The 24,524-nt window shown below is 38.1% G+C and overlaps 2 protein-coding genes across 5 annotated transcripts in view; one reads left to right on the forward strand and one right to left on the reverse strand.

Moving 5' to 3' along the window:
• Positions 1-212, forward strand: part of hyls1 (HYLS1 centriolar and ciliogenesis associated) — a 21,022-nt gene extending 20,810 nt beyond the window's left edge. For all 3 annotated transcript variants that reach the window (XM_073050542.1, XM_073050540.1, XM_073050541.1), the window contains exon 12: positions 14-212. In XM_073050542.1, coding sequence (XP_072906643.1) covers positions 14-145 — 132 coding nt within the window. In that variant the 3' untranslated portion in view covers positions 146-212. The remainder of the gene's footprint in view (positions 1-13) is intronic.
• Positions 161-24,261, reverse strand: mrpl4 (mitochondrial ribosomal protein L4). Of its 2 annotated transcripts, none has more exons than XM_073050543.1 (9): positions 24,053-24,261; positions 12,754-12,835; positions 10,808-10,973; positions 9,829-9,880; positions 9,287-9,404; positions 8,177-8,283; positions 4,218-4,327; positions 2,230-2,303; positions 161-374 (listed from the first exon to the last, which is right to left on the reverse strand). In XM_073050543.1, the coding sequence occupies exons 1-9, from the start codon at positions 24,113-24,115 to the stop codon at positions 229-231; spliced, it is 918 nt and encodes a 305-aa protein (XP_072906644.1). In that variant the 5' UTR covers positions 24,116-24,261; the 3' UTR covers positions 161-228. The 2 variants fall into 2 exon arrangements, with proteins under 2 accessions (XP_072906644.1, XP_072906645.1); XM_073050544.1 differs by having other exon boundaries at positions 24,190-24,227.
• Between the last annotated feature and the right edge of the window lie 263 nt (positions 24,262-24,524).

The following is a 24,524-nucleotide window of genomic DNA, read 5'->3' on the forward strand; positions in this document are numbered from 1 at the left end:
TTTTGCTTTTCAGAAACCTCAACATGTTTATGTTCCCAATAACTACATTGTACCAACGGACAAGAAAAGATCTGCATTACGATGGCAGATTAGACATGAATTGGCAAATGGAACTATTCCACAGAAGGTTTTCTGCTCCTTGTAGCTACACAGGCAGACAATCAATTCAATTATTTTATTGAAATAAAATAAAAGCTTATTTTTAAAACCCATTTTTACATTTTATTCTCAAGAAAAGTCACTGTAAGGTAGTTTGAATGGATAGATGGGGGAGAATCTGGTATCATGCCACAAAAGCTTCTTCTCTAGAAAACCAACTGCATCCAATGTTAGAACCAAGGTCTCATGTTTCAGCATGCTGTAAACATTCAGTGCTGTAAGAGAATGCAGCAGAATTTCAGAAAGCTGTGATCAATGTTACGATAATATTACTTTTAAATTACAGGTTGACCTAAGCTTATACAGTAGTGCACACAAGAGGTTGTTCACATTGACCAGTTTTTCATCTCAATTCCTAGAAGGCATTTAATAATTTGCTTTCTCATCTGTTTTTACTAAATCAGCTGCATCATGCTAGCAACTCAGACTTGTAAAAAAACAGACAAAATACTAAAGAAATGGGCAAGGTTGCTGCCTGCTGTGTCACAAGACACAGTAAGGAATGATGGTTATTATTAAATATTAATGAAAAATAGGTGATTCTGAGTATTTCTGAACTAACTCAAATTCAAATATAATTTGCATAACACTGCTAAAAGCCATAATTTGTAGTAATATACAACTTAACCGCAGACTTGATTAAAGATGTGCGAAAGTTTTAATACAAGACATAATACTCCTTGATGTACCAAATTCACACAAGATTACACTTCCTGGGGCTCACAGCAATGTGCAACAATTTTGTTTTGAATAATAGTCTGGCAACTGAGCTCTGACCATTTTGGCCAATGCAGCTTTTTGAATTAGGGCCAACAAAACTTGTGATTGATTACTCAGATACAATTCTGATTAGTTAATCCAACCAGAATTTTTTCTTTTTAATTGAGAAACAAATTATGTGACCATTTTGTTACTTGGTGATGTGGAGGGAAGGGATTAGGTTGTATTGTTATGACTTTATGTAAAGCAAATATGTCATCTGCAGGTGTGCCAAAAATGTAAGTTGAAAGAAATAAATTACCTATTTAATGTTTATGTTTTACTTCCCCACAAAAAATTCCTTACAAGATTTTTTTTTCCATTATCTCAACTGTTTAGCTTGTGATTTAGGAAGTGTGTAAGGACAATTTGTATAATCTGAATAGCTGTAATACAGGGGTAGCCTATAGCTATTGTTAATGAACAAGATCTTGCCATGAATTCTGTACATTTTCTTTAATTAATAGAGCCTGTTCCAGAAATAATTGCAATCTAAAATGGCATGAAATGATCTTTCTTGGAACAATAGTTGGAAGGTGAGTTTTCCCCTCACTCCCTTTTCAAAATTGAGATTGGAAATGGATAGCAGTTTCAGATATTAGGTCTTTACAGAAATTAGTATCTGAAATAATCATTGATCTTGTGGATAGTCAGAGGCTTTTTCCTAGGGCTGAATTGGCTAGCTAGAGAGGGCATAGTTTTAAGGTGCTTAGAAGTAGGTACAGAGGAGATGTTAGGGGTAAGTTGTGTTTTTCTTAAAACGCAGAGAGTGGCGAGTGCGTAGAATGAGCTGCCGGCAGCAGTGGTGGAGGCGGAAACGATAGGGTCTTTTAAGAGACTCCTGGATAAGTATGTGAAGCTTAGAAAAATAGAGGGTTATGGGTAAGCCTAGGTAATTTCTAAGGTAAAGACATGTTTGGCACAGCTTTGTGGACTAAAGGGCCTGAATTGTGCTGTAGGTTTTCTATGAAATTTATAGCCTGTGGTTTTGTTTGAAACAATCTGATATCATAATATCTTTGGCCTATCATTTGATGAAAACCTAATCCAAAATGAATTAGGAAAAGAAATTTCATGAATGGCAACATGTTAAAAACGCCATTCACTTTTGAATTAGAACTGGTATTGAAAAATTGGAATAAAGTGTTCTGTGAATTGTTTTTGATGAAGTGCAATTTGGGAAACAATCATTTAATTCAGCTTCAAGAGAGTTCTGAATATGGTAGCTGTTGTGTTATTCTTCCCTCTGCACCTTTTTTGAAACAAAATTACTTTTACCAAACAATGTTAATACTAAAGTAACAATCTTACCCAAGACAGGCATCACTGTTATAGTTTTGGAATGTTTTGTTGCTTCCAAAATATTTTCTGGCATTTTTTCATTACTAAATGAATAAACAAGTGTTAATACATTTCACAATATATAGAAAATTTAATTGATTCATCTAAATTTAAAATATCTTCTTATAATAGGTTGGGTAAACATATAGATTTTCTCCTTGTATTAATGGGGTGGAAAACATTTTTCTTCAGATCAAGAACTAAGTATGACATTTTCAGGCCATTATTTACAGAGTGCAGGAAGAGGCCCGTGGCCCACATTGTTGTTCTGAACTAATTAAATTAGCAGTCAAATGCCTGACTGAACTCAATCACTTCTGCCTACACAATGTCCTTATCACTCCATTTCCTACACATTGATGTAAGAGCCTCTTTAAGACCCATTTGTACTTGCTTCTTTGTTTTAAAAAAACTTGACTTGTACATCTTTGAACTTACCCAAGCTCACCTTAAATGCATCTCTTCTGGTATTAGACATTTCAATTCTGGGAGAAAAGATACTGGTTGTCGACTGTATCTATGCTCAATATTATAAACCTATATCAACTCTCTCCTGAGCATATGCTGCTCCACAGAAAACAACCTAAATTTGTCTAATCCATGCAGCTTCCTGGTAAACCTCTTATGTACCCTCTCCAAAACTCCAACATTTTTTATAATGGGGAAACCAGAAAAGAATGCAATACTTCAGCCACAGTCTAACTACAGCTTATAAAGCTTTTAATAAAACCTCCCAATTCTTGAAGTCAGTTTCTCTCAACTAATAAAGGCAAGCATGCCATAAGCTGTCTTTTACACCCTATCAACCTGTGTAGCAACTTTTTGGAGCTCAGAGCATCAACACCATTTAATGGACTTGCCATTAACAGTGTAATGTCCCTTTACATTTTTGGCCAAGTTAAACTCCACCTGTCGTTTCTTGTGCATATCTGCATCTGTTCTATATCCCATTGTATCCTTTAGTTGTATTTTGGATAGCATAGAAGACTGCTAATTTTTGCATCATCTGCAAACTTGCTAACCCATCTACAGTTTCATCCACATCACATACAAATAACAGAGATCCCAGTACAGATCCCTGTAAAACACAAGTAGTCAGAGACCTCCAGACAGGATAAGTCCCATTAACTCTTGTCTCCTATGGGCAAACCAATTCTAAATCCAAATGACTAATTCACCATGGTTCCCATGCATCTTAATCTTCTTGATAAGCCTACAATAAATGACATTGTCAAATGCCTTACTAACATCCATGCAAGGAGCAGAATTTGGCCACTCAGCCTGTCTAGTTTCCCCACCATTCCATCATGGCTGATTTATTATCCCTCTCAATCCCATTCTGTTGACTCTGTAGCATTTGATGCCTTGACTAATCAAGAACTTTTCAACTTTAAATATACTCAATATCTTGGCCTCTACAGCTGTCCGTGGCAATGAATTCCAAAGATTCACCACCCTCTGGCTAAAGAAATCCCTTCTGACCTCAATTCTAAATGGACATCCCTCTATTCCAGGAGTTCCCAACCTGGGTGTCCATGGACCCCTCGGTTAATGGTAGGCAGTTTGATTTTTGCTGCAATAGCCAGCATGTCCAATCTTCTGTGTACCTCAAATAGGTAACTTTTGTATACCCATAATAATTGCAAGAATATCAATCAACAAGACAGTTTGAGAGATAAGAGGGTGACAAGTTACAGTTTCCCATTAGCTATTTTGATAACAACACTTGGGTGCTGTGGCAGGGAAGAGGTCTGATTCAAGGTAGGAGTTCTGTGAATGACAAAATAGGGTTAGAGTAGGGCAAAGTGAAAGAACCAGATACTGGCACTATAGAAGGGGTCAGCTTTAAACATTTTCATATAATTAAAACGCTTGTACCAATTCTCAAGATTTAAAATTAAATTAACTTCCAGCTTGTAAAAGATTTAACCTTCACATCATTAAAAAAAAGTACTCACACATTGACAATAAGAACAGAATCTCCCCAGTGCCTATGTGATACCAAGTCACGAAGATACTGAGGATCTGGGCTGGGCATCTCCAAAGAATCAATAATATGAAGGTAATCCTAAAAACCAAACAATAAGTAGTTAACAGGAATTGTGATGGTGGATGTTATTTAAAATAAAAACAGAAGGCTAATGAACTGGTGAAACACTTTGAGAATATGATGCACCAGTCCAGTTATGCTGGCAAATCTTTATTTTCTAAAGTTATTCCTTAAAGCCTTGCAGGTAGTTAAAAAGTTTAAAATTATTTAAAATGACCAACTTAAATCAGGACAATATAGCAGAGATTAGAAATATTGACAGATGTCTCTTTCAACATTGTGGGCCGAAGAGCCTGTAATGTGTTGTAGATTTCTATGTTTTGTGTTCTAACCCATCAATGGTGGGAGGATTTAGAATCTGAAAAGACATCTCACTTAGTAGCTAGCATATGGTCATTAAATAGATAAATCAGAATCAGGTTTATTATCACTGGCATGTGACATGAAATTTGTTAACATAGCAGCAGCAGTTCAATGCAATACATAATATAGGAGAGAAAAAAAGTAATAATAAGTAAATTGTGCAAACAACAAAAATAATATAGATTTAAAAAGTGAGGTAGTGTCCAAGGGTTCAATGTCCATTTAGGAATTGGATGGCATAGGAAAAGAAGCTGTTCCTGAATCGCTGAGTGTGTGGCTTCAGGCTTATGTACCTCCTACCTGATGATAACAGTGAGAGAAAGGCATGCCCTGGGTGCTGGAGGTCCTTAATAATGGACACTGCTTTTCTGAGACATCGCTCCTTGAAGATATCCTGGATATTTTGGAAGATAGTACCCAAGATGGAGCCAACTACATTTACTACACTCTGCAGCTTCTTTCGGTCCTGTGCTGTAGCTCCCCATCCCCACCATACCAGACAGGAGTGCAGCCTGTCAGAATGCTCTCCACAGTATATCTATAGAAGTTTTTGAGTGTATTTGTTGACATACCAAATCTTCTCAAACTCCTAATGAAGTATAGCCACTGTCTTGCCTTCTTTATAACTACATCGATATGATGGGACCAGGTTAGATCCTCAGATATCTTGACACCCAGGAACTTGAAACTGCTCACTCTCTCCACTTCTGATCCCTCTATGAGGATTGGTATGTGTTCCTTTGTCTTACCCTTACGTAAGTCCACAATCAGCTCTTTCGTCTTAATGACGTTGAGTGCCAAGTTGTTGCGACATCACTCCACTAGTTGGCATATCTTGCTCCTGTATGCCCTCTCATCACCAGCAACAATGTTGACATGCCAACAATGGTTGCATCAGCAAATTTATATATGGAACTTGAGTCATTCCTAGCCACACTGTCACGGCTATATAGAGAGTAGAGCAGAAGGCTAAGCACACACCTCAGATCCACCAGTGTTGATCATCAGCGAGGAGGAGATGTTATAACCAATCTGCGCAGATTGTGGTCTTCTGGTTAGGAAGTTGATGCTCAACTTGCAGGGGGAGATACAGAAGCCCAGGTACTGAAACTTCTCAATCAGGTTTGTGGGAATGATGGTATTAAATGCTGAGCAATAGTCGGTGAACAGCATCCTGACAAAAGTGTTTGTGTTGTCCAGGTCGTCTAAAGCCATGTGAAGAGCCATTGAGATTGCGTCTGCCATTGACCTATTGTGGTGATAGGCAAATTGCAATGGGCCCAGGTCCTTGCTGAGGTAGGAGTTCAGTCTAGTCAACCTCTCAAAGCATTTCATCACTGTAGATGTGAGTGCTACTGGGTGATAGTCATTAAGGCAGCTCACATTATTCTTCTTAGGAACTGGTATAATTGTTGCCTTTTTGAAGCAAGTGAGAACTTCCACCCATAGCAGTGAGAGGTTGAAAATGTCCTTGAATACTCCCACCAGTTGGTTGGCACAAGTTTTCAGAGCTTTACCAGGTACTCCACCGGGACCTTCCTCCTTGCGAGGGTTCACTCTCTTTAAAGATAGTCTAACATTGGCCTCAGAGACGGAGATCAAGGGTCATCAGGTACAGCAGTCATCTTTGCAGCTGTAGTTATATTCTCCCTTTCAAAGCGGGCATAGAAAGTGTTGAATAGCATCGCTGCCATTCATGCTATTGAGTTTCACTTTGTAGGAAGTAATCTCTTGCAAACCCTACCAGATCATCGTACATCCGATGTCACCTCCAACCACGTTCTTCGCCCTTGAGATAGCCCTCCACAAATCATACCTGGTTTTCTGGTACAGGTCTGGGTCGCCAGATTTGAATGTCACAGATCTAGCCTTCAGCGGACGACCTACCTCTTGGTTCACCACGGTTTATGGTTTGGGAATGTACAGCAAGTCTTTGTAGGCACACACTCATCCACACAGGTTTTAATGAAATCAGTAACAACTGTAGCATACTTAACCAGGTTCAAAGATGAATCCCTGAATACAGTCCAGTCCACTGATTCAAAGCAGTCCTGTAGGTGTTCCTGTGCTTCCCTTGTCCATACTTTCTTGGTCCTCACTACTGATGCTGCAGCCTTAAATCTCTGCTTATACTCAAAACAGTAGTAGTACAGCCAGGTGATCAGACTTCCTGAACTGAGGGCGTGGAATAGCACAGTAGGCATTCTTGATGGTGGTGTAGCAATGTGTGTTGTTTTCTCTAGTATTGCAAGTGGTCTGTTGATGGTAATTGCTTGGTGATTTTTTCAGAATGGCGTGATTAAAATCTCCTAAAATGATGGTGAGGGTATTAGGGTGCACTGTTTCATGCGTGTTGATCCCATTGTTCAGATCATTTAAAGCCTGATTGACATTGGCTTGAGGTGGAATGTAGACTGCTACCAAAATGACCCCGGAGAACTCTCGTGGTAGGTAAAAAGGACAGCACTTAACTGCTAGATATTGCAGGTCTGGTGAGCAGATTGGGACAGCACTGATACATTTGTGCACCAAGAAGGGTTGATCATGAGGCATACTCCTCCACTTCTGCTTTTGAGCGACTCTAATCTATCCTGACAGTGTATAGAAAACCTGTCGATCTGAATTGCTGCATCCGGTATGGAAGGGGTTAACCAGGATTCTGTGAAACAAAGGACACACGTGGTCTCAATGTCCATCTGATTCAGCACCCTTGCTCTGAGATCATCGATTTTATTCAGAGACTGCACGTTGACCAGCAAGATATTCGGTATCGGTAGTTTCAAAACCCTGTTTCCTCAAACGCACTTGTATCCCTGATCTACAGCCATGCTTCCTCTGTGGAATCATACGTACGTGCTTCCATCCACAATCAGTGTTGTTTCCATTAGTTTTAAACAGCAAAAGTTCATTAAAACGCATTAAGACATCTGTTGACCATACTGGCTTTGGAAGCAGTTGTGCTTTTTAGCTGTATCAGGCTGAAACAAGAATATTTAATCGTATCCATTTATAGTACTGCTGCTACTCAAGTCGCCCCTAGGTGACCCACATAAATTTCTATGAAATTAGAATACATTTTTAAATAGCTTAATTTTTTCAGTCAGAAATCTAATCACTGCAATGAATAGAATTTTGTGCAGATTCTAATCATTTGCTTTATTAGAAATAATTTTTATAGAAGAAATGCCATGCATCCAGATCTCACTATTACAAAACATTTGCAAAATAAATTATTTCTCTCAAAAAGTACAGTACATCTTTATTAAAAAGTTACATCATAAATTAAGTCAGGTGCTTTCTTAATTAATCCACATTACATGAATGACAGTACATTAAGTGGGTGAGCAGGATATAAGAACAACTGCTCTACATGTAATTATAAATATAATCACTCTGGTTAAATATACCTCTGCGTCACAGCTAGAAAGACAGCGCACCAGATATACAGTCAAGTGAAGAAGCTGATGCAAATTTTGTAAATCAGAATATGAAAAATGCACTTACCTGTGCAAGCTTCATGGTGAGAGCTACTTTCATGCCCAGTACGCGAACTTTCATGGGCAACATGTAATAATAACTAGTTGGCCCTCGAGGACCATGGGAAACACCACCTATGGAAAAAAAACAATGCTTATTGTGCTTGGGGCAGATCTTTGTCCAGCTTATCACTTACTCAATTCTTTCCCAGACCACCCACCCACCCTCTGTAAAGCTGTTGTGCATCAATTGTTTCAATATAAATAACAGTGTTACAAATTTTAAGGCATAAGAACTTACATGAAAATGGAAAAAGCAGAGAACTGTAGAGTTGCTTATCTGTGGAAAGGGATGGAGGAGATGATGTGGCTAGTGGTGGGATATTGTTACGGCTGAAGGAAAAGATTAAAAATGATGTACTGACTGGAGGCTAGTAGGGTGAAAAGAGAGGAATAGTGAGATGGGGTGAGAACAGCAGTCTGAGAAATGAAGAAAATGAGAGAGGCGTCTCCAACTATTGTAGAAAAATAGACACATTTCCTGAAAAAGGACATTTAAGACATCCTGGAATGGAAAGCCTCATCTTGAGAGTACATGCAGCTGACATAGAGAAATTGAAGAAAGGAATGACATTCTTTACAAGCAACAGGGCGGGAAGAGTGTAGTCCAGGTAGATATGGGAGTCAAAGAATTTATAATAAATGTTAGTGGATAGTTTGCCTCCTGAGTTGAAAACAGATATCCAAAGAAGGAGGAGGTGTGAGAAATGGTCCACATAAAAATAGACACCCTTGAAAACAATGGTGAAAAAAGTCATCGGTTATTTATTTTATATAACTGATGCTAGCAATGCTGGTGAAGTTGCACTTATTGCCCATCAAATACTGCCTTTGAGAAATTGATGATGGAGCCGTCTCCTTGGACCATTCTGAGATTTCCAATGAAGGAACTCTAGATTGTTGCTAATAAGGGATTCCACGATTTTGACACAGTAGTGTTGGTTGGGTTATGATTTTAATTAAATATACTGCCAGGCAGCTGCATTTCTAACTTCAAATTATGACCACCTCTTGAGAGCAAAACTCTGTTGTAAACTGGGGAGCCCCTGTATAATTGCTTAAAGTAATAGATGATTACCTCCTCTCCATATTGGTGATCGGATACTTCCATGGCGTGCTCTACCACTTCCTTTCTGTTGCCATGGCTTTTTACCTCCTCCTCTTACTTCAGCTCGAGTCTTCACTTTAGCATGACTCTACAAATGTTAAAACAAGCCAGAAATACACCTTATTTATCCCCACTCAATATTTGTCTAGTCCTCATTTACATCATTGATAAATTTTGATAGCAGCTTACAACCACTTGAATTTAAAGTTACATTTTGGGTGGATTAGATGCAGATACAATATTTCCTCAAAAGGTTGTGAATACCCAGAACTCTAGGATGTGGATTTGGGTCAACTGAATATTTAAAGACAGAGTTTGATACATTTTGTATGGAGAAAGGCAATAAGTAACATTAGTGAACAGATCAATCATAATTTAATTAAACAATGAAATGGGTTCAAGGAGCTACATAACTTACCTCTATTTCTAGAGCACTTAAAACTTGAGATCAAATCTGATTTTGAACAGAACAGTCAGCATTTTACAAAAATAATTAAAAGCAGACTACTTACTATTCTTTTAAAGTTTTTCTGCCAAGTTGCAACTTCATGTAGAATGTCAATTCTGTTTAAAAGCACATAAAAATCCTTGGTATCAGTTTCTCTTAAAAAGCAACAGTAAATATACAATGACCATCATTGCTTCACATAAGGTAGGGTGCTACTTCAGGTAAAATGTTCAAGACATTTTCCAAGACTTGCTGCATTCAAAGGAACTTTTCATGGAACTGCCTTGACCATTTTTTCTATCATACTCTTCCCCTCCCAAACGTCAAAGACAGGAAGCGATTTGTTCAGCACATATTCAATTAGCCTAAGCATATACTTTCCTCAAACAACAGCAAATTACATTTAAATGGTAAAACGCTTATACAGTGGATTCAAGTTCCAGGATCCACTGCAATAAATCATTAAACCATTTTAGGCAACATATCCCAGTGTGTAACCTTATTCAACAAGCATAATAAAGAAAACTGTCTACAGAATGTAAAAGGAAGCCTCGGCTTTCCATGATATTGCATTTAATAAAATCTCCACTTCTCTTCACCCATCCCCTCATGATTAAATAAATAACAAATATAAACATCTTCCAGAAAAATAATTATAACTGAAACAGTCTGAAATATTAAAAAAATTTAAATCTTTAAAATTTTAAAAATTATTGTATTTCATATCATCACCTGTACAGTTAAGAATCATGGCTGATTATTAGCAACATCTACATTTTTCTCTGATCTCTATTACTCGTAATTTGCTTATGTTCCAACAACATTGTCAGCCTTGAATATACTTAATGGCTTAGCACACAGCTATCTGGCGCAGAGAATTCCAGAGATTTGCAACCCTCAAAGAAGACATTCCTTTGTCTCAAGTCTTATTTTAATAATACTAAACCAATAAAATTATAATTAGAAGATGAAACATCAGCATGAAGATAATCGTAAATAATTAACATTTCAATTATAATCTCAAAAAGTATTAATTATGATACCTTGGATGTACTGCAAAGACATCAGGATGTAATTCAACGACACCCAAGTTCTCAGCATCATAGCCCCGCAGAGACTCCAGCCAAACTTGACTGGGCTTTAGATGCGAAGGAATAGCAATTTCACACTTTCTCAAAACTGGCGCCCCAGAATCAATTGGGGATGGTTCTGAAATACATTAGGTGGAATATGAGTATGATAGTAATCTTGCCCACACCTGTTCTTGAATGCATAGTATCTGTTGAATATAATTGATCTTTGTAATAATTCTTGAAAGAAAGAACCTGAAAAAATACACATTGCCTCAGGCTGATCTCAGTGTACCCTAGTAATTAAGCTTTAGCTGGTAAGTTTATCCACAATAAATGACTAAGAACCAAGTTACTGTAATTTGAAACCCTTGTCTTCAAGAAGCCAATTTTATTTGTCACTTCATTACCATCTTGAATAACTTTTTCCCTATTAATCACTTATTGCATGCAGACCTAATTTTTTTTTGTAAGTATGGGCCTAGAAATTCTGGAAACTTGAAAATGTTAAGATGAATCAGAATCAGACTTTAATCGCCAAGTACCTATGCACATACAAGGAATTTACTTCCGGCAGATGTTGTCTCTCTGCTCATAACAATAATAATGATAAATATAAATGAAAATATAGATTATACATACAGGTAGTGCAATCCAAGTAATAGTTAGCCGACAGTTAACCGGCAGTTAACTGTTCAGCAAAGTGACCGCAGTAGGGAAAAAACTTCTCCAGTGCCTATTAGTCTTAGTCTGGAGGGATCTGAAGCGCCTACCAGACGGAAGCAGATCAAACAGTCCGTGCGCAGGATGGGAGGAGTCCTTTATGATGTTCCCCGCCCTCTTCTTCAACCTGGAAGAGTACAGGTCCACAATAGAGGGCAGGGAGGCTCCAATGATGCGCTCGGCAGTCCTCACTGTGCGCTGTAGTCTGGTTCTATCCTGCTTGGTGGCAGCTCCAAACCACACAATGATGGAGGTGCACAGGACAGACTCAATGACTGCAGTGTAGAACTGCAGCAGCAATTCCTGAGGCAGACCGTATTTCCTTGAGAGAATTTTGTATTTCAAAATTAAGCCTTATTCATAAAAATACATCAACAAATACCAAAGTACATGGCTTTCTTTATACTCAGTGCTGTTCAGTCGATACATTATAGTGTTACCAGTACTACACAAACTGCATAGAGCATTATCGGCTCTCAAGAGGCTTCCTGGGATGCTACAAATTTCCAGTGGTTGAGTGGCTTCTACATGGGGCTCAGCCTCTCAATATCCAGTGACAGAAGGACCTTAGACTGCAATCCTCCACTAAGCCTCTGTCTGCATTGCCTGCACCAATATAGTGGATCCCTTAGCAAGCACTGGAGTGTGGAATGTGCCAGTCAGTGACGTCTCATTGTAGTGGAAGATCATCAAGTTTGGAGCAAGCTAATGATCTACCAGCAGCACTTGATGTTTGTTTTGGTAAGCATCTCTGGGACCAGCCTGCAGATTTGAGAGCCCTGTTTTGTGTGCTCCACAGCATGAACAGACAAAATTCAAGGGAACACAATCCAGACACAAATTGCACACTGTTGAACAGCACTCCACCTCTGTGAGAAAGTGAACCATACTTGAGAACCAAAAACAAAAAGGATGCATGCATCAAGCACCTTGATAGAATTTCTGTACCGAGTGGTACTTGCTTAGTGAAGGAACAAGCATGGAAACCTAGGACAATCTAACAAGACAGACAAATGTCTATCCACGATGATGCTTGTAATTTTCTCCTCACTAACTGAAGGAACAGAACTGAAGTCAAATGATTCTTACAAATTAAGGAGCAGCAAACTGAGATTTGTCATGTGGTATTTTGCTTTCAATATTCATCTGACCATGTGCTGAAGTTTAATTAGCTCAAGTAACATTAAACAGCATACCTTTCTTCTCAATCTGAAATAAGTTTGCTTGGAGACGGAGATTCGATGGCAAATCATTTCCTCCAGATAGAATGGACATTAACTATGTCAAGAGGAACAAAAGAACATCTTTAAATAAACCAACAGAAACGTGCAAATATCACCCCACTGTCATCAGACACACACAATTCTATTGAACTAATTGTCTAAAAATAAGGTTGCTTTTGACCAAAGGCAAAAGTTAAAGAATATCAAGTAATTTTATTCCAAAATGCTTTCAATATCATACGTTTTAAAATATAGAGAAAAAGTGTCAATATCCAGAAAACATTACACAGATATTTGAAAAAGTACAGTGAATTCCAGTTAATTGAGACTAGTACATTTTGGCCCAATTAAGCAGCCACTCAATTAGCCAAAGTCTCATGGAAATAGTTAAAAAGATATAAAAATGACAAACTACTATTTAACTGAGTAACAGATCAAGTATTTAAATGAAATACAGAACAAGTTGGAACACTATGACAGTAGTATAAAAGTGTATTAGTTGCTAATAGTTATTGATGGAGGAATTCATCCACTGTATGCTGCCATGTTCTTTCGATTGACTGTAAATGAACAAAATCAGCACAGACACCTAATGCAGATACTGCCTCATACAATGCTATCGATGACTGGGGTCTCCAAATCTTCATAGTTCCTAACTTGTCGAAGAAGAGAAATTATTTCATTTTCACTTCCACCATTTCTAGCATCTTCAAGCGTGAATGATTAAAACCACAGTGAGCAAAACCGTTGTGAATTGTCTTACTGCTTATTTCTCACCAGCTATCAGTGACAAAGATCACTGCTTTTTGAACACAAACATGTGCAACTGACACTATTTAAAAACTGTTTGCTCTGAGCATGGTGTTGTGTCTAACAACCACACAGGTGCATTCAACTGATGGTACAGTACTTAGAAACTGTTCGGCAACAGTCTTCTGTCCCAATTAAGCAGCATAGTGCCCCAAATAAACAGAATCCACTGTATATGACAGAAAATATTTTAGTTGTCTAATGCCCATCTTTGATTATAACAATTGCAATCAAATACATTGATTTTGATGATGTTGGATATGATACTAATGTGATACAGGAGTTTAAATTGATCATTGGTTTTCCAAACTGAGGTTAGGTTTCACTCAGATGGAATATCATTGGATAGAGTTGGGTATCCTGAATAAAATTTAAAATTGTTTAATGGTTGTTGGGGAAGGGGAGCAGAGGGAGTTTACTCCAACATAAAAATGAGAATCACTAGAAGGAAGGAGAGAGACTGGTTAATAGATGTGTCAATTTATAGAGTTTTAACTTAAAACTATAAGAATTGCCATAACAATCTCTCACTCAATGTCAGCAAGATCAAGGAGCTGATTATTGACTTCAGGAGAAGGAAACCAGAAGTCCACAAACTAGTCCTTATTGTAGGATCAAAGAATCAGAGGTGGAGAAGGTTTGCAACTTTAAATTCCTCTGTTATTATATTGGAGTACCTGATTGAGGTACTCCATCTTTCTGAGAAACCTCTATAAATGTGTAGTGGAGTATATATTGACTGGCTGCATCACAGCCTGGCATGGAAATACCAATGCGCTTGAACGGCCAGTCCATCACTGGTAAAGCCCTCCCCCACCATTGAGCACATCCACAGAAAACACTGTCGCAGGAAAGCAGCATCCATCATCAGGGACTCCCCACACCACACAGGACATGCTTGCTTCTTGCTGCTGCCATCAGGAAGGTGGTACAGAAGCCTCAGGACTCACACCACCAGGTTCAGGAGCAATTATTACCCCTCAATCAGAAGGCTTTTGAACCAAGGCTTCACCTGCCACATCATTGAAATGTTCCCACAACCTATGACTCACTTTCAAGAGGTACATTTGATATCAGAGGAATGTATACAATATACATCCTGAAATTTTTCAGGACCGTTCATCTCATGCTCTCGATATTTATTATTTATTTATTTCTATTATTTCTTTCTTTTTGTATTTGGACAGTTTGTTGGTTTTTGCACATGGGCTGAATGCCCAAATTGATTTGGTCTTCACTGATTCTGTTATGGTTATTGGATTTATTGAGCATACCCACAAGAAAATGAACCACAGGGTTGTATATGGTAGCATTTATGTACTCTGAAAATAAATTTACTTTGAACATATAATACTATGTTGTACAGTTCATAATGTGTAGTCAAAATGCCTGATAGTGATAAAAAACAAAATTTCAGTGGTCTAGACAGCCAATTGTGCTTGCGTAAGCATAGATCTTATCCTCTGCCTCAAGACATTTTCTCTGCAATGTAATGGATGGGTTAATTATCCAGGAAGAGAATCTTAGAAATACTATCAATAATATCTCCAGATATAGTGATAAATGTCATCTACAGCTCAAAGGTAGCAATTTTTCCAGGATCATAATATTGTGGGTTAGGTCTCAATGTTGATACTCATGCAAGGAAATCTGGCCCGACACTAAAATGCATTGCTGAGACATTAATGTACCAGCAGAGATGCATCTCTCATGTGACATCTTGAACCAAGCTTCCTCCTAATCTCTCAGGTGGATGTAGAAGCTCTTTGGAGATATGAAAGGTAAGGAAGTTCTAATCTGCATTCTGTGCATCATAAGGCAAATTAACAGATCAATATTAATTGTCATTTGTGGGATCTTCTGTGCAAAATAATTGGCAATTTCCCACATCACAGCTATGCCCACTTTTGGAGCATACTGTTACAGCTAATTGAGAAGTTTTGAAAGATTATCTGTTGATTTTGACCTACAAACAAAGAATACTATTTGGAAACTAAATTCAAGTCTACTCAATGATCTGTACTTTAAGGAACAAAGTAGAAAATAAATTGGTCTCTACTTAGAATTTAATGATAATGGAGAGGTTTCACCTCCCATTTTATGAGATACTCTGAAGGATGTCTTAAGAGGGAAAATTATAGCGATATCTTCATACAAGAAAAAAATAAGGAATAAAACATTAGAGGAATTACAAAATAGGCTGAAGGAACTAGAGAAAAAACAAATTGAATTTGGCACAGGATACATTAGGGGAAATTAAAAGAATTAGGAATGAAATTAATAGTTTGGCTATGCAAGAAATCAGGAAAAATTTAATGTTTCTGAAACAGAGACATTATGAACATGGATCAAAATCAATGAAAATACTGGCGTGGAAACTGAAAAAAAATTCGCAGAAAATACAATTCATAGAATTAGGGACCCAAGAATGAAAATGATAAAAAATAAGCTAAGTGAAATTCAAGAAGCTTTTGAAGTGATTTATAAAACTCTATATTCCAAGTTCCAGGGGGAAGCATAACCCAAATTGACACCTTCTTGAATTCTCTAGAGTTACCCACTTTAAGCAAAGAACAAAATAGAACGAAGACTGCTGACATAACTGAAGTTGAATTAAAAACTGCAATTACTAGGCTTAAATTAAGCAAGTCACCAGGATCAGATGGGTATACGTCAGAGTGGTACACAGAATTTAAAAATGAGTTAATTCCTGCTTTACTCCCCACACTGAACTGGGCTCTAAAAAAGGCACAAATGCCACCCAGTTGGAAGGAAGCGATAATCTCAGCTATACTGAAAGAAGGCAAGGATAAAATGGAATGCGGGTCATTTATACAAATATCTGTTCTTAATGTAGATTGTAGATTATTTACCTCCATCATGGCCAAACGATTAGAGGAGTTTCTACCCATACTGATACGTAATGATCAGACAGGTTTTATATGACAACGCCAGACACAAGACAATATATGAAGGACACTTCACATTATGGATCATATACAAAAAAAATAAAGTCGAAGCAATAGTGATAAGTGTGGACGCTGAAAAGGCATTTGATTCGGTTAATTGGAATTTTCTTTACAGAGTTTTACTTAGATTTGGTTTCCAAGACACAATTATTAAAACTATACAGACACTATATGACAACCCTACTGCTAGGATTAAAATCAATGGATATTTATCAAATAGTCTTACCCTAGAAAGGGGCATGAGACAGGGTTGTGCATAGTCATCGCTACTCTTTGCATTATATCTGGAACCATTAGCTCAATACATCAGACAAAATGAAGATATCAGGGGAATTACTATTAAAGGGACAGAGCATAAATTGGCAAGTTACGCTGGATAACATTTTGATCTATCTAGGGCAATCAACATACTCTTTACCTAAATTGATGCAATCCTTTGAACAATATGGTCAATTATCAGGATACAAGATCAACATGGATAAAACCCAATTACTTTCATATTACTATAGCCTACCAAGAGAAATTGAAAGTAGATATCCCTGGGCATGGCACACAGTGTCTTTCAAATATTTGGGCATCATTATGCCAAAAGATTTGGCAAAATTATCAGAATGTAATTATCAGCCTTTATATAAAAAAAATTAAGGAAGCTATGGCAAGATGGAACCGGATTCCTTTTTTCAGTCTCAGTTCAAGGATTGGGTCTATTAAAATGAATATACTGCCCAGACTGTTATATCTCTTTCAGCCCCTACCAATAGAGGTTAACCAAAATCAACTCAATGAATGGAACAAGATGTTATCAAGGTATATTTGGCAGGGTAAAAGGCCCAGAGTTCATCTCAAAACTTTGCATTTAGCAAGGAAAAGGGGGGATGGGGCCTACCTTCTCTTAGATATTATTATTTTACAGCACAGTTGAGAGCTGTGATATGTTGGTGCAACCCATCATATGACACTCAATGGACAAACATTGAGAAGCGGGTACTCCCCATCCCCATACAAGCAATTTTAGCTGATAACAACCTGCAAAGGTACATAAGTACTATTGATAACCCATGGGTGAAATTGACTCTTAAAATATGGAAAACTACTATAAAAGAATATAATCTAGAGGGATATATTGCAATTCTTAAATGGTGTGCATATGATTCTGATTTTACACCAAATAAATTGGATGCTAGATTTAAGGACTGGACAGCTAAAGGAATAACAGTTCTTTGTAACATAATGAAAGACGGAACACTGTTCAGTTTTGAAATGCTTAAAGAGAAACACTTATTAGAAAAACAAGCTTCTCATCAGTATTTGCAGATGCGACAATATGTTAATAAGATGCTTAAAAATGTAACCAAGGCAAGTACATGCTTGATAGAGCTCTTTAGAAAAGCATATAATTCAGATAATGGTAGTAGAATCATTTCAAGCATGTATAAGGGGTTGTCAAATCTTAAAACACATTTGACTTCATACATTAAAACAAAATGGGAGAAGGAAGGAGGGATAATTATATCTGAGGAAGAATGGATAATAATATGGAGTATCAATGGAAGTGTACCAATTCAGAAAAATGGAGGGAGTTTGGATGGAAAAACTTGATAAGATATTTTATTACACCCTCTCAGAAATCCTATTATGATAGTAACCTCCCTGTTTGCTGGAGAAATTGTGGAAATCAAAATGCAAATCATTATCATATTTTTTGGGACTGCCCTGTTATCAAAAACTATTGGAGGGGGATACACAATGCCCTACAAGACATCTTTAAATGTGAAATACCCTTAGAGAGTAAGACCATATCTTTTGGATATATTCCTCAAGAATGGTTGAAAAGAGATAAATATTTAATGAATATACTGTTGGTGGCTGGTAAAAAGACTACTAGGAAATGGTTATCACAGGAGAGCCCAACTTTAAATGCATGGATGGAAATTACAATGGACATTTACAAAATGGAGAAGATAACAGCATCTGTTAATCATCAGCTGGAACAATTTGATTCATCCTGGGAAAAATGGTTTAACTACATAATGCCTCATAGGCCTGATTTTATTCTCACAAATCAATGAATATGTTGTAAAAAAAAAGATCACTCCCTATTTGTACATAGTTTTTTCCTTTTGCTTGTTTTTTTCTTTCCACTCTTTTCTATACGTGTATACCTCAGATAAATACTTTGTGGAGATTTGTGATATATATGATTATATGATATATATGTACAATGTCTGAAATACATCTTATGGAAATGTTTGTTTGAGATGAACTTCAATAAAAAATAAATTACAAAAAAAGTTCTATAAATGCATGTTTCTTACAGAAAGTCATTCTTTGTTAATAACTTACAAAGAAACTGCGATTATCATTGGGAAGTTGTAAAAATAATTAACAAATACAAAAAAATGCAGTGATTGATAGTAGGATAAGAGGAATGTCAGAAGAGAAACAAAATTATGGCATATAAAATGAGTAAATTACTAATTCAGTCAATGAAAAGGAATAACAAAAAGTCAACCAGTTTTTATGTAAGAACATGGAGAAAAAGGTGCTTGAAAAGAATTCCATATAGTGCGCAACTACTATAGATAAAAAACAAATTTCTACAGATATCTCAGAAATTACCACTTTGCTTGCAGTCGAGAAAAATTATACAATTTACAGTGGAATATAATGTGGAAAAATTGAAGATTATCCACTTCTATAAGAAAAGCAGCATCTTTCTCTAGTTAGAGAAAATTGGGAAAAGTTGATGCTTGGATCCTGATATTGGTGTCTTGATACACAAGCACTGAAATAAATAGTTCACAGGTCTTAGCAGGAGAGTTGGAAGACAACTGGATTTGAATACAGGAGTAATGATCTCTTAATCCAATTATTTATAGCTTGGCAAGATGACCGATTTCAGGGATGACTAGTTTGATATATGATATATTCAATGGATTAGGCTTTTAATCTCTTGTTCTTTGAACTCTGGAGGAGTCATTAACACCAAAAATCCTGCAAGACTTATGAATCTGAATATCAAGTATATGTTTCCCTTAGTTGTGGTATCTAGAATCACAAAAATTAAAATAAGGGAACAACCATTTATAAATAAGCTGAAAAGATAATCATCCTCACAGAATCACAGCTGGCAACCTGATCACATTACAATCCCGAATTAAGTCTTGTCCGAACAGCAGGACAGAACCCAGAGAAGACACCACACTAGTATATGGGCAGGAGAGAATAAGCCTGTGAGCCCTTTGGATACAAGTCTTCATTGCTCAATTCTTACTTGCCCTGAGAAGCTGGTGGTTAAGTCATTTCTTAGATTTGCTGCAGGTTCTCTTATCAGAATTCCTGGATATAGTCCCACTGATGATGGTGAAATGGAATTGTTTTTAACGGGAGAATGTTATATAACTTGGAGGGGAATCCCAAGTTCATAGTATTTCCATGCATCCTTAGGACATTGACAAAGGAACTATTGCAATAATATCCTAGAGCTGGAATAATAAACTAGAACCATAGGAGTCAACCTTACATAATTAATGGAGAGTTTTGCAAAATCATGCCCACTGAATAGTAGAGGCCTCTTTGAGCCACAATCAGGCAAAAGCTGCCTTGACGTAAAGAGCAACCATTCTCACTTCATCTTTTGAACTCTGCCCCTTGGTCCACCTTATAATGAGATAACCTACCAAGCTAAACTGACAAAACCTAAACTGGGTGAGCATTGCACCACTGACAACTTAAATTGCTTTGCTGATAATTGGAAGTAAATAGTAATCAGATTGTTTTATTTTGGATGGGACAGGATATAACTGAGCAATTTCTATCATTGTTGAATAAATGACAGTACCATACTTTAGCGGTGTTGATGTCAGATTCCATAGCCATCGCCCTCACAGGCTTCCTGACAATCACATGGAGTGATTTGAATTGCCTTAAGTCCACCTTCTGTGACAACAGACAGGTATGGAGTGGGCCACTGCACAGGATTGGAAACAGCTGCTGAAGACTGTAAACTCAGCCAGCCCATCCTGAACACTAACTTTCCCCCACTGAGGCCATCTCCAAAAGGCAATGCCTCAATAAGGTGGCATCCATCATTAAGGACCCCCACCACTCAGGACATGTCCTCTTCTCATTGCTACCATGAGGGAAGAGGCACAGGAGCCAGAAGACAAACACTCAATGATTCAGGAATATCTTTTCCCCTGTGCCATCAGGTTCCCGAATGGATAATGATCCACGAACACTACCTATTTTTGCTCTCTTTTTGTACTACTTAATTTTTTAATATTTATTTTATATAATAAAATCATTTATATATATTTCTTATTGTAATGTATAGTATTTTATGTATTGCCCAACACTATTGCCACAAAACAACAAATTTCACAACACATGTCAGTGATAATAAACTTGACTCTGATTCTGTCAGGAAGAAGCTGAAATCCATCATCCTCTCAACATTTCTGGACAAACACTGCTGCAACGTTCATCCAGAAATGCTGAGAGGATGATGTTGGGTCCAATTACAGTTCAAGATAGTCTTTCAGTCTCCTTATCTCAACAACTGTTAAACAACTTTTACAATTATCTGTGGAAGTACTGTAGAGTTTGCATCTGACCCACTGGTTGTAAGATTGCTGGTGTATTGTATACTGATTAAGCACATGCAGTTCTTTTGCTGGAGCTTCTTTAAGAACGTCATTAAATATGCGGTGGCCTGGTAACGCAGTGCTTAGCACAACGCTTTACAGTACTAACGACCTAGGTTCAATTCCCACCGCTGCCTGTAAGGAGTTTGTAGACTGTGTGGGTTTCCTCCGGATGCTCCAGTTTCTTCCCACAGTCCAAAGGTGTACCAGTTGGTAGGTTAATTGGTCATTGTAAATTGTCCCGTGATTAGGCTAGGGTTAAATGGGGGAATTACTGGGCGAAGCTCGAAGGGCTGAAAGGGCCTATTCTGCTCTCTATCTCAATAAATAAAAGTAAAATAAATATCATTTTGCAGAAACTGTCCTGGGTCCAGCATGTAAATGCTATTACGAAGAAAGCACGGCTGCGCCTCTACTTTCTTAAAAGTTTGCGAAGATTTGGCATATCATCTAAAAATTTGACAAACTTCTACAGACATGTGGGGGAAAGAGTACGGTATATTGACTGGTTGCATCACAGCCTGGTACGGAAAAGCCTACAATAAGTAGTGGATGTGGCCAAGTCCATCACAGGGAAGCCCTCCCCAACATTGAGCACATCTACATGGAGCACTGTCACAGAAAAGCAGCTTTCATCAAGGACCCCTATCATCTAGGCCATGCTCTCTTTTCACTGCTGCCATCAGGAAGAAGTTTCAAGAGCAGTTATGACCCCTCGACCATCAAGCTTTTGAACCAGAGGGAATAACTTCACTAGCCCCATCACTAAACTGTTCCCACAAACTATGGACTTACTTTCAAGGACTTTTCATCTTATGATCTCAATATTTATTAGAACCATAGAACATTACAGCACAGAAACAGGCCTTTTGGCCCTCCTTGGCTGTGCTGAATCATTTTTCTGCCTAGTCCCACTGACCTGCACCTAGACCATATCCCTCCATACCCCTTTCATCCATGTACCTGTCCAAGTTTTACTTAAATGTTAAAAGTGAGCCCGCATTTACAATTTCATCTGGCAGCTCATTCCACACTCCCACCACTCTGTGTGAAGAAGCCCCCCCCCCAATGTTCCCTTTAAACTGTTCCCCCTTCACCCTTAACCCATGTCCTCTGTTATTTTTCTCCCCTAGCCTCAGTGGAAAAAGCCTGCTTGCATTCACTCTTATCTATACCCAACATAATTTTATATACTTCTATCAAATCTCCCCACAGTCTTCTACGCTCCAGGGAATAACGTCCTAACCTATTCAACCTTTCTCTGTAACTCAGTTTCTCAAGTGCCAGCAACATCCTTGTAAACCTTCTCTGCACTCTTTCAGCCTTATTAATATCCTTCCTGTAATTCGGTGACCAAAACTGCACACAATACTCCAAATTTAGCCTCACCAATGCCTTATACAACCTCACCATAACATTCCAACTCTTATACCCAATACTTTGATTTATAAAGGCCAATGTACCAAAAGCTCTCTTTACTACCCTATCTACCTGAGATGCCATTTTTAGGGAATTTTGTATCTGTATTCCCAGATCCCTCTGTTCTACTGCTCTCCTCAGTACCCTACCATTTAGCTTGTATGTTCTACCTTGGTTTTTCCTTCCAAAGTGCAATACCTCACACTCGTTTGTATTAAACTCTATCTGCCATTTTTCAGCCCATTTTTCCAGCTGGTCCAGATCCCTCTGCAAGCTTTGAAAACCTTCCTCACTGTCCACTACACCTCCAATCTTTGTATCATCAGCAAATTTGCTGATCCAGTTTACCACATTGTCATCCAGATCATTGATATAGATGATAAATAACAATGGACCCAGCACTGATCCCTGTGGCACACCACTAGTCACAGGCCTCCACCACTCTCTGACTTCTCCCATTGAGCCATGTTCTAATCCAATTTATTACCTCTCCACGTATACCTAGTGACTGAATCTTCCTAACTATCCGCCCATGCGGGACCTTGTCAAAGGCCTTACTTAATGGGGTTGTATTATAGACCACCAATAGTCAGCGAGAATTGGTGGAGCAAATCTGCAGATAGCAGAAAATTGCAGGAAACATAAAGTTGTGATAGTAGAGGATTTTAATTTTCCACATATTGTTTGGGACTCCCATACTGTTAAAGGTCTAGACAGGTTAGAGTTTGTAATGTGTGTTCAGGAAAGTTTTCTAAATCAATATATAGAGGTACCGACTAGAGAGGATGCAATATTAGATCTCCTATTAGGAAACGAGTTAGGACAGGTGACAGAACTATGTGTAAGGGAACACTTTGGTTACTGCTTAATTAATTAATTAATTAATTATTACTTTTTTCTCTTTATTTTTGCATTTGTATATTTTGTTGGATTTTTTCCCCACTCTGGTTGTTGTCTGTCCTGTTGGGTGCAGTCTTTCATTGATTATATTATGGGATTGTATATGGTGACGTATGTACTTAAATAATAAATTTACTTTGAACTGCTTTGGGTACGTCTTCCTGCACTGTCCGCTAAATCAAGACTGGTCCCCAAACTTGACTACACCAAGGGGAACCAGACTGACACACAACAAAGGAAGGATTAGGATATAAGGAACTGCAGATGCCGGAATCTGGAGCAAAACACAGCCTGCTGGGGGAACAGCGGGTAGAAAAGCAAATGAGGGATTATGTTGGCAGAGTTTGAGGACTGATGTTCAACCCTCAACCTCGGAACTGGAGATCGCTTCTTAACTGACTGGGATAAAAGGAAACGTTTTAGACGGCTGTATTCGATTTGATGGAAAGCTCAACAACACGTTAACCGCAAGGTCACCGTCCGCCCCTTTATAACCCGGTACCCGCCTGGGCCGCAAAGCCGCCTTACCCTTGAACCGAAATCTGTGCAACACCTCGGGCGACACACGCGCATTAACCCGGAGATCAACATGCCGGCGAATCCGTGCCCAACTTCGCTCAACTAGTGTCTATTCATGCCGCCGAACAGCCTCACCGAAGCCTCACCTACTGCCAAAGCTGAAGAGGTCCACGCCGGTTGAAAGGCACGAAACCTCGCGAGATTAACCGCCATCTTTACTGTGGGCAAAAAAGTGACGTCAGACCGGTCCAGTACTAACCACGCCCCACGGGCTGAGAGAAGCGGAAGGAAGGAATGAAGAATTAAGGATTTCCAGTACAGATGAAGAACGTCGACAGTTTATTCCTTCTATAAATGCTATCTAACTTAGAAGGAACCAACTAGTGACGTTTGATTGACAAATATTCCTGATAATGCCATTTGAGTTTTTACGAAGTTGCAGTGAACTAGTTAGCCCCTAAGATTCCGCCTTCATTTAGGA

Source organism: Hemitrygon akajei, chromosome 7, assembly GCF_048418815.1.
Source record: "Hemitrygon akajei chromosome 7, sHemAka1.3, whole genome shotgun sequence".
NCBI classification, from domain to species: Eukaryota; Metazoa; Chordata; class Chondrichthyes; order Myliobatiformes; family Dasyatidae; genus Hemitrygon; species Hemitrygon akajei.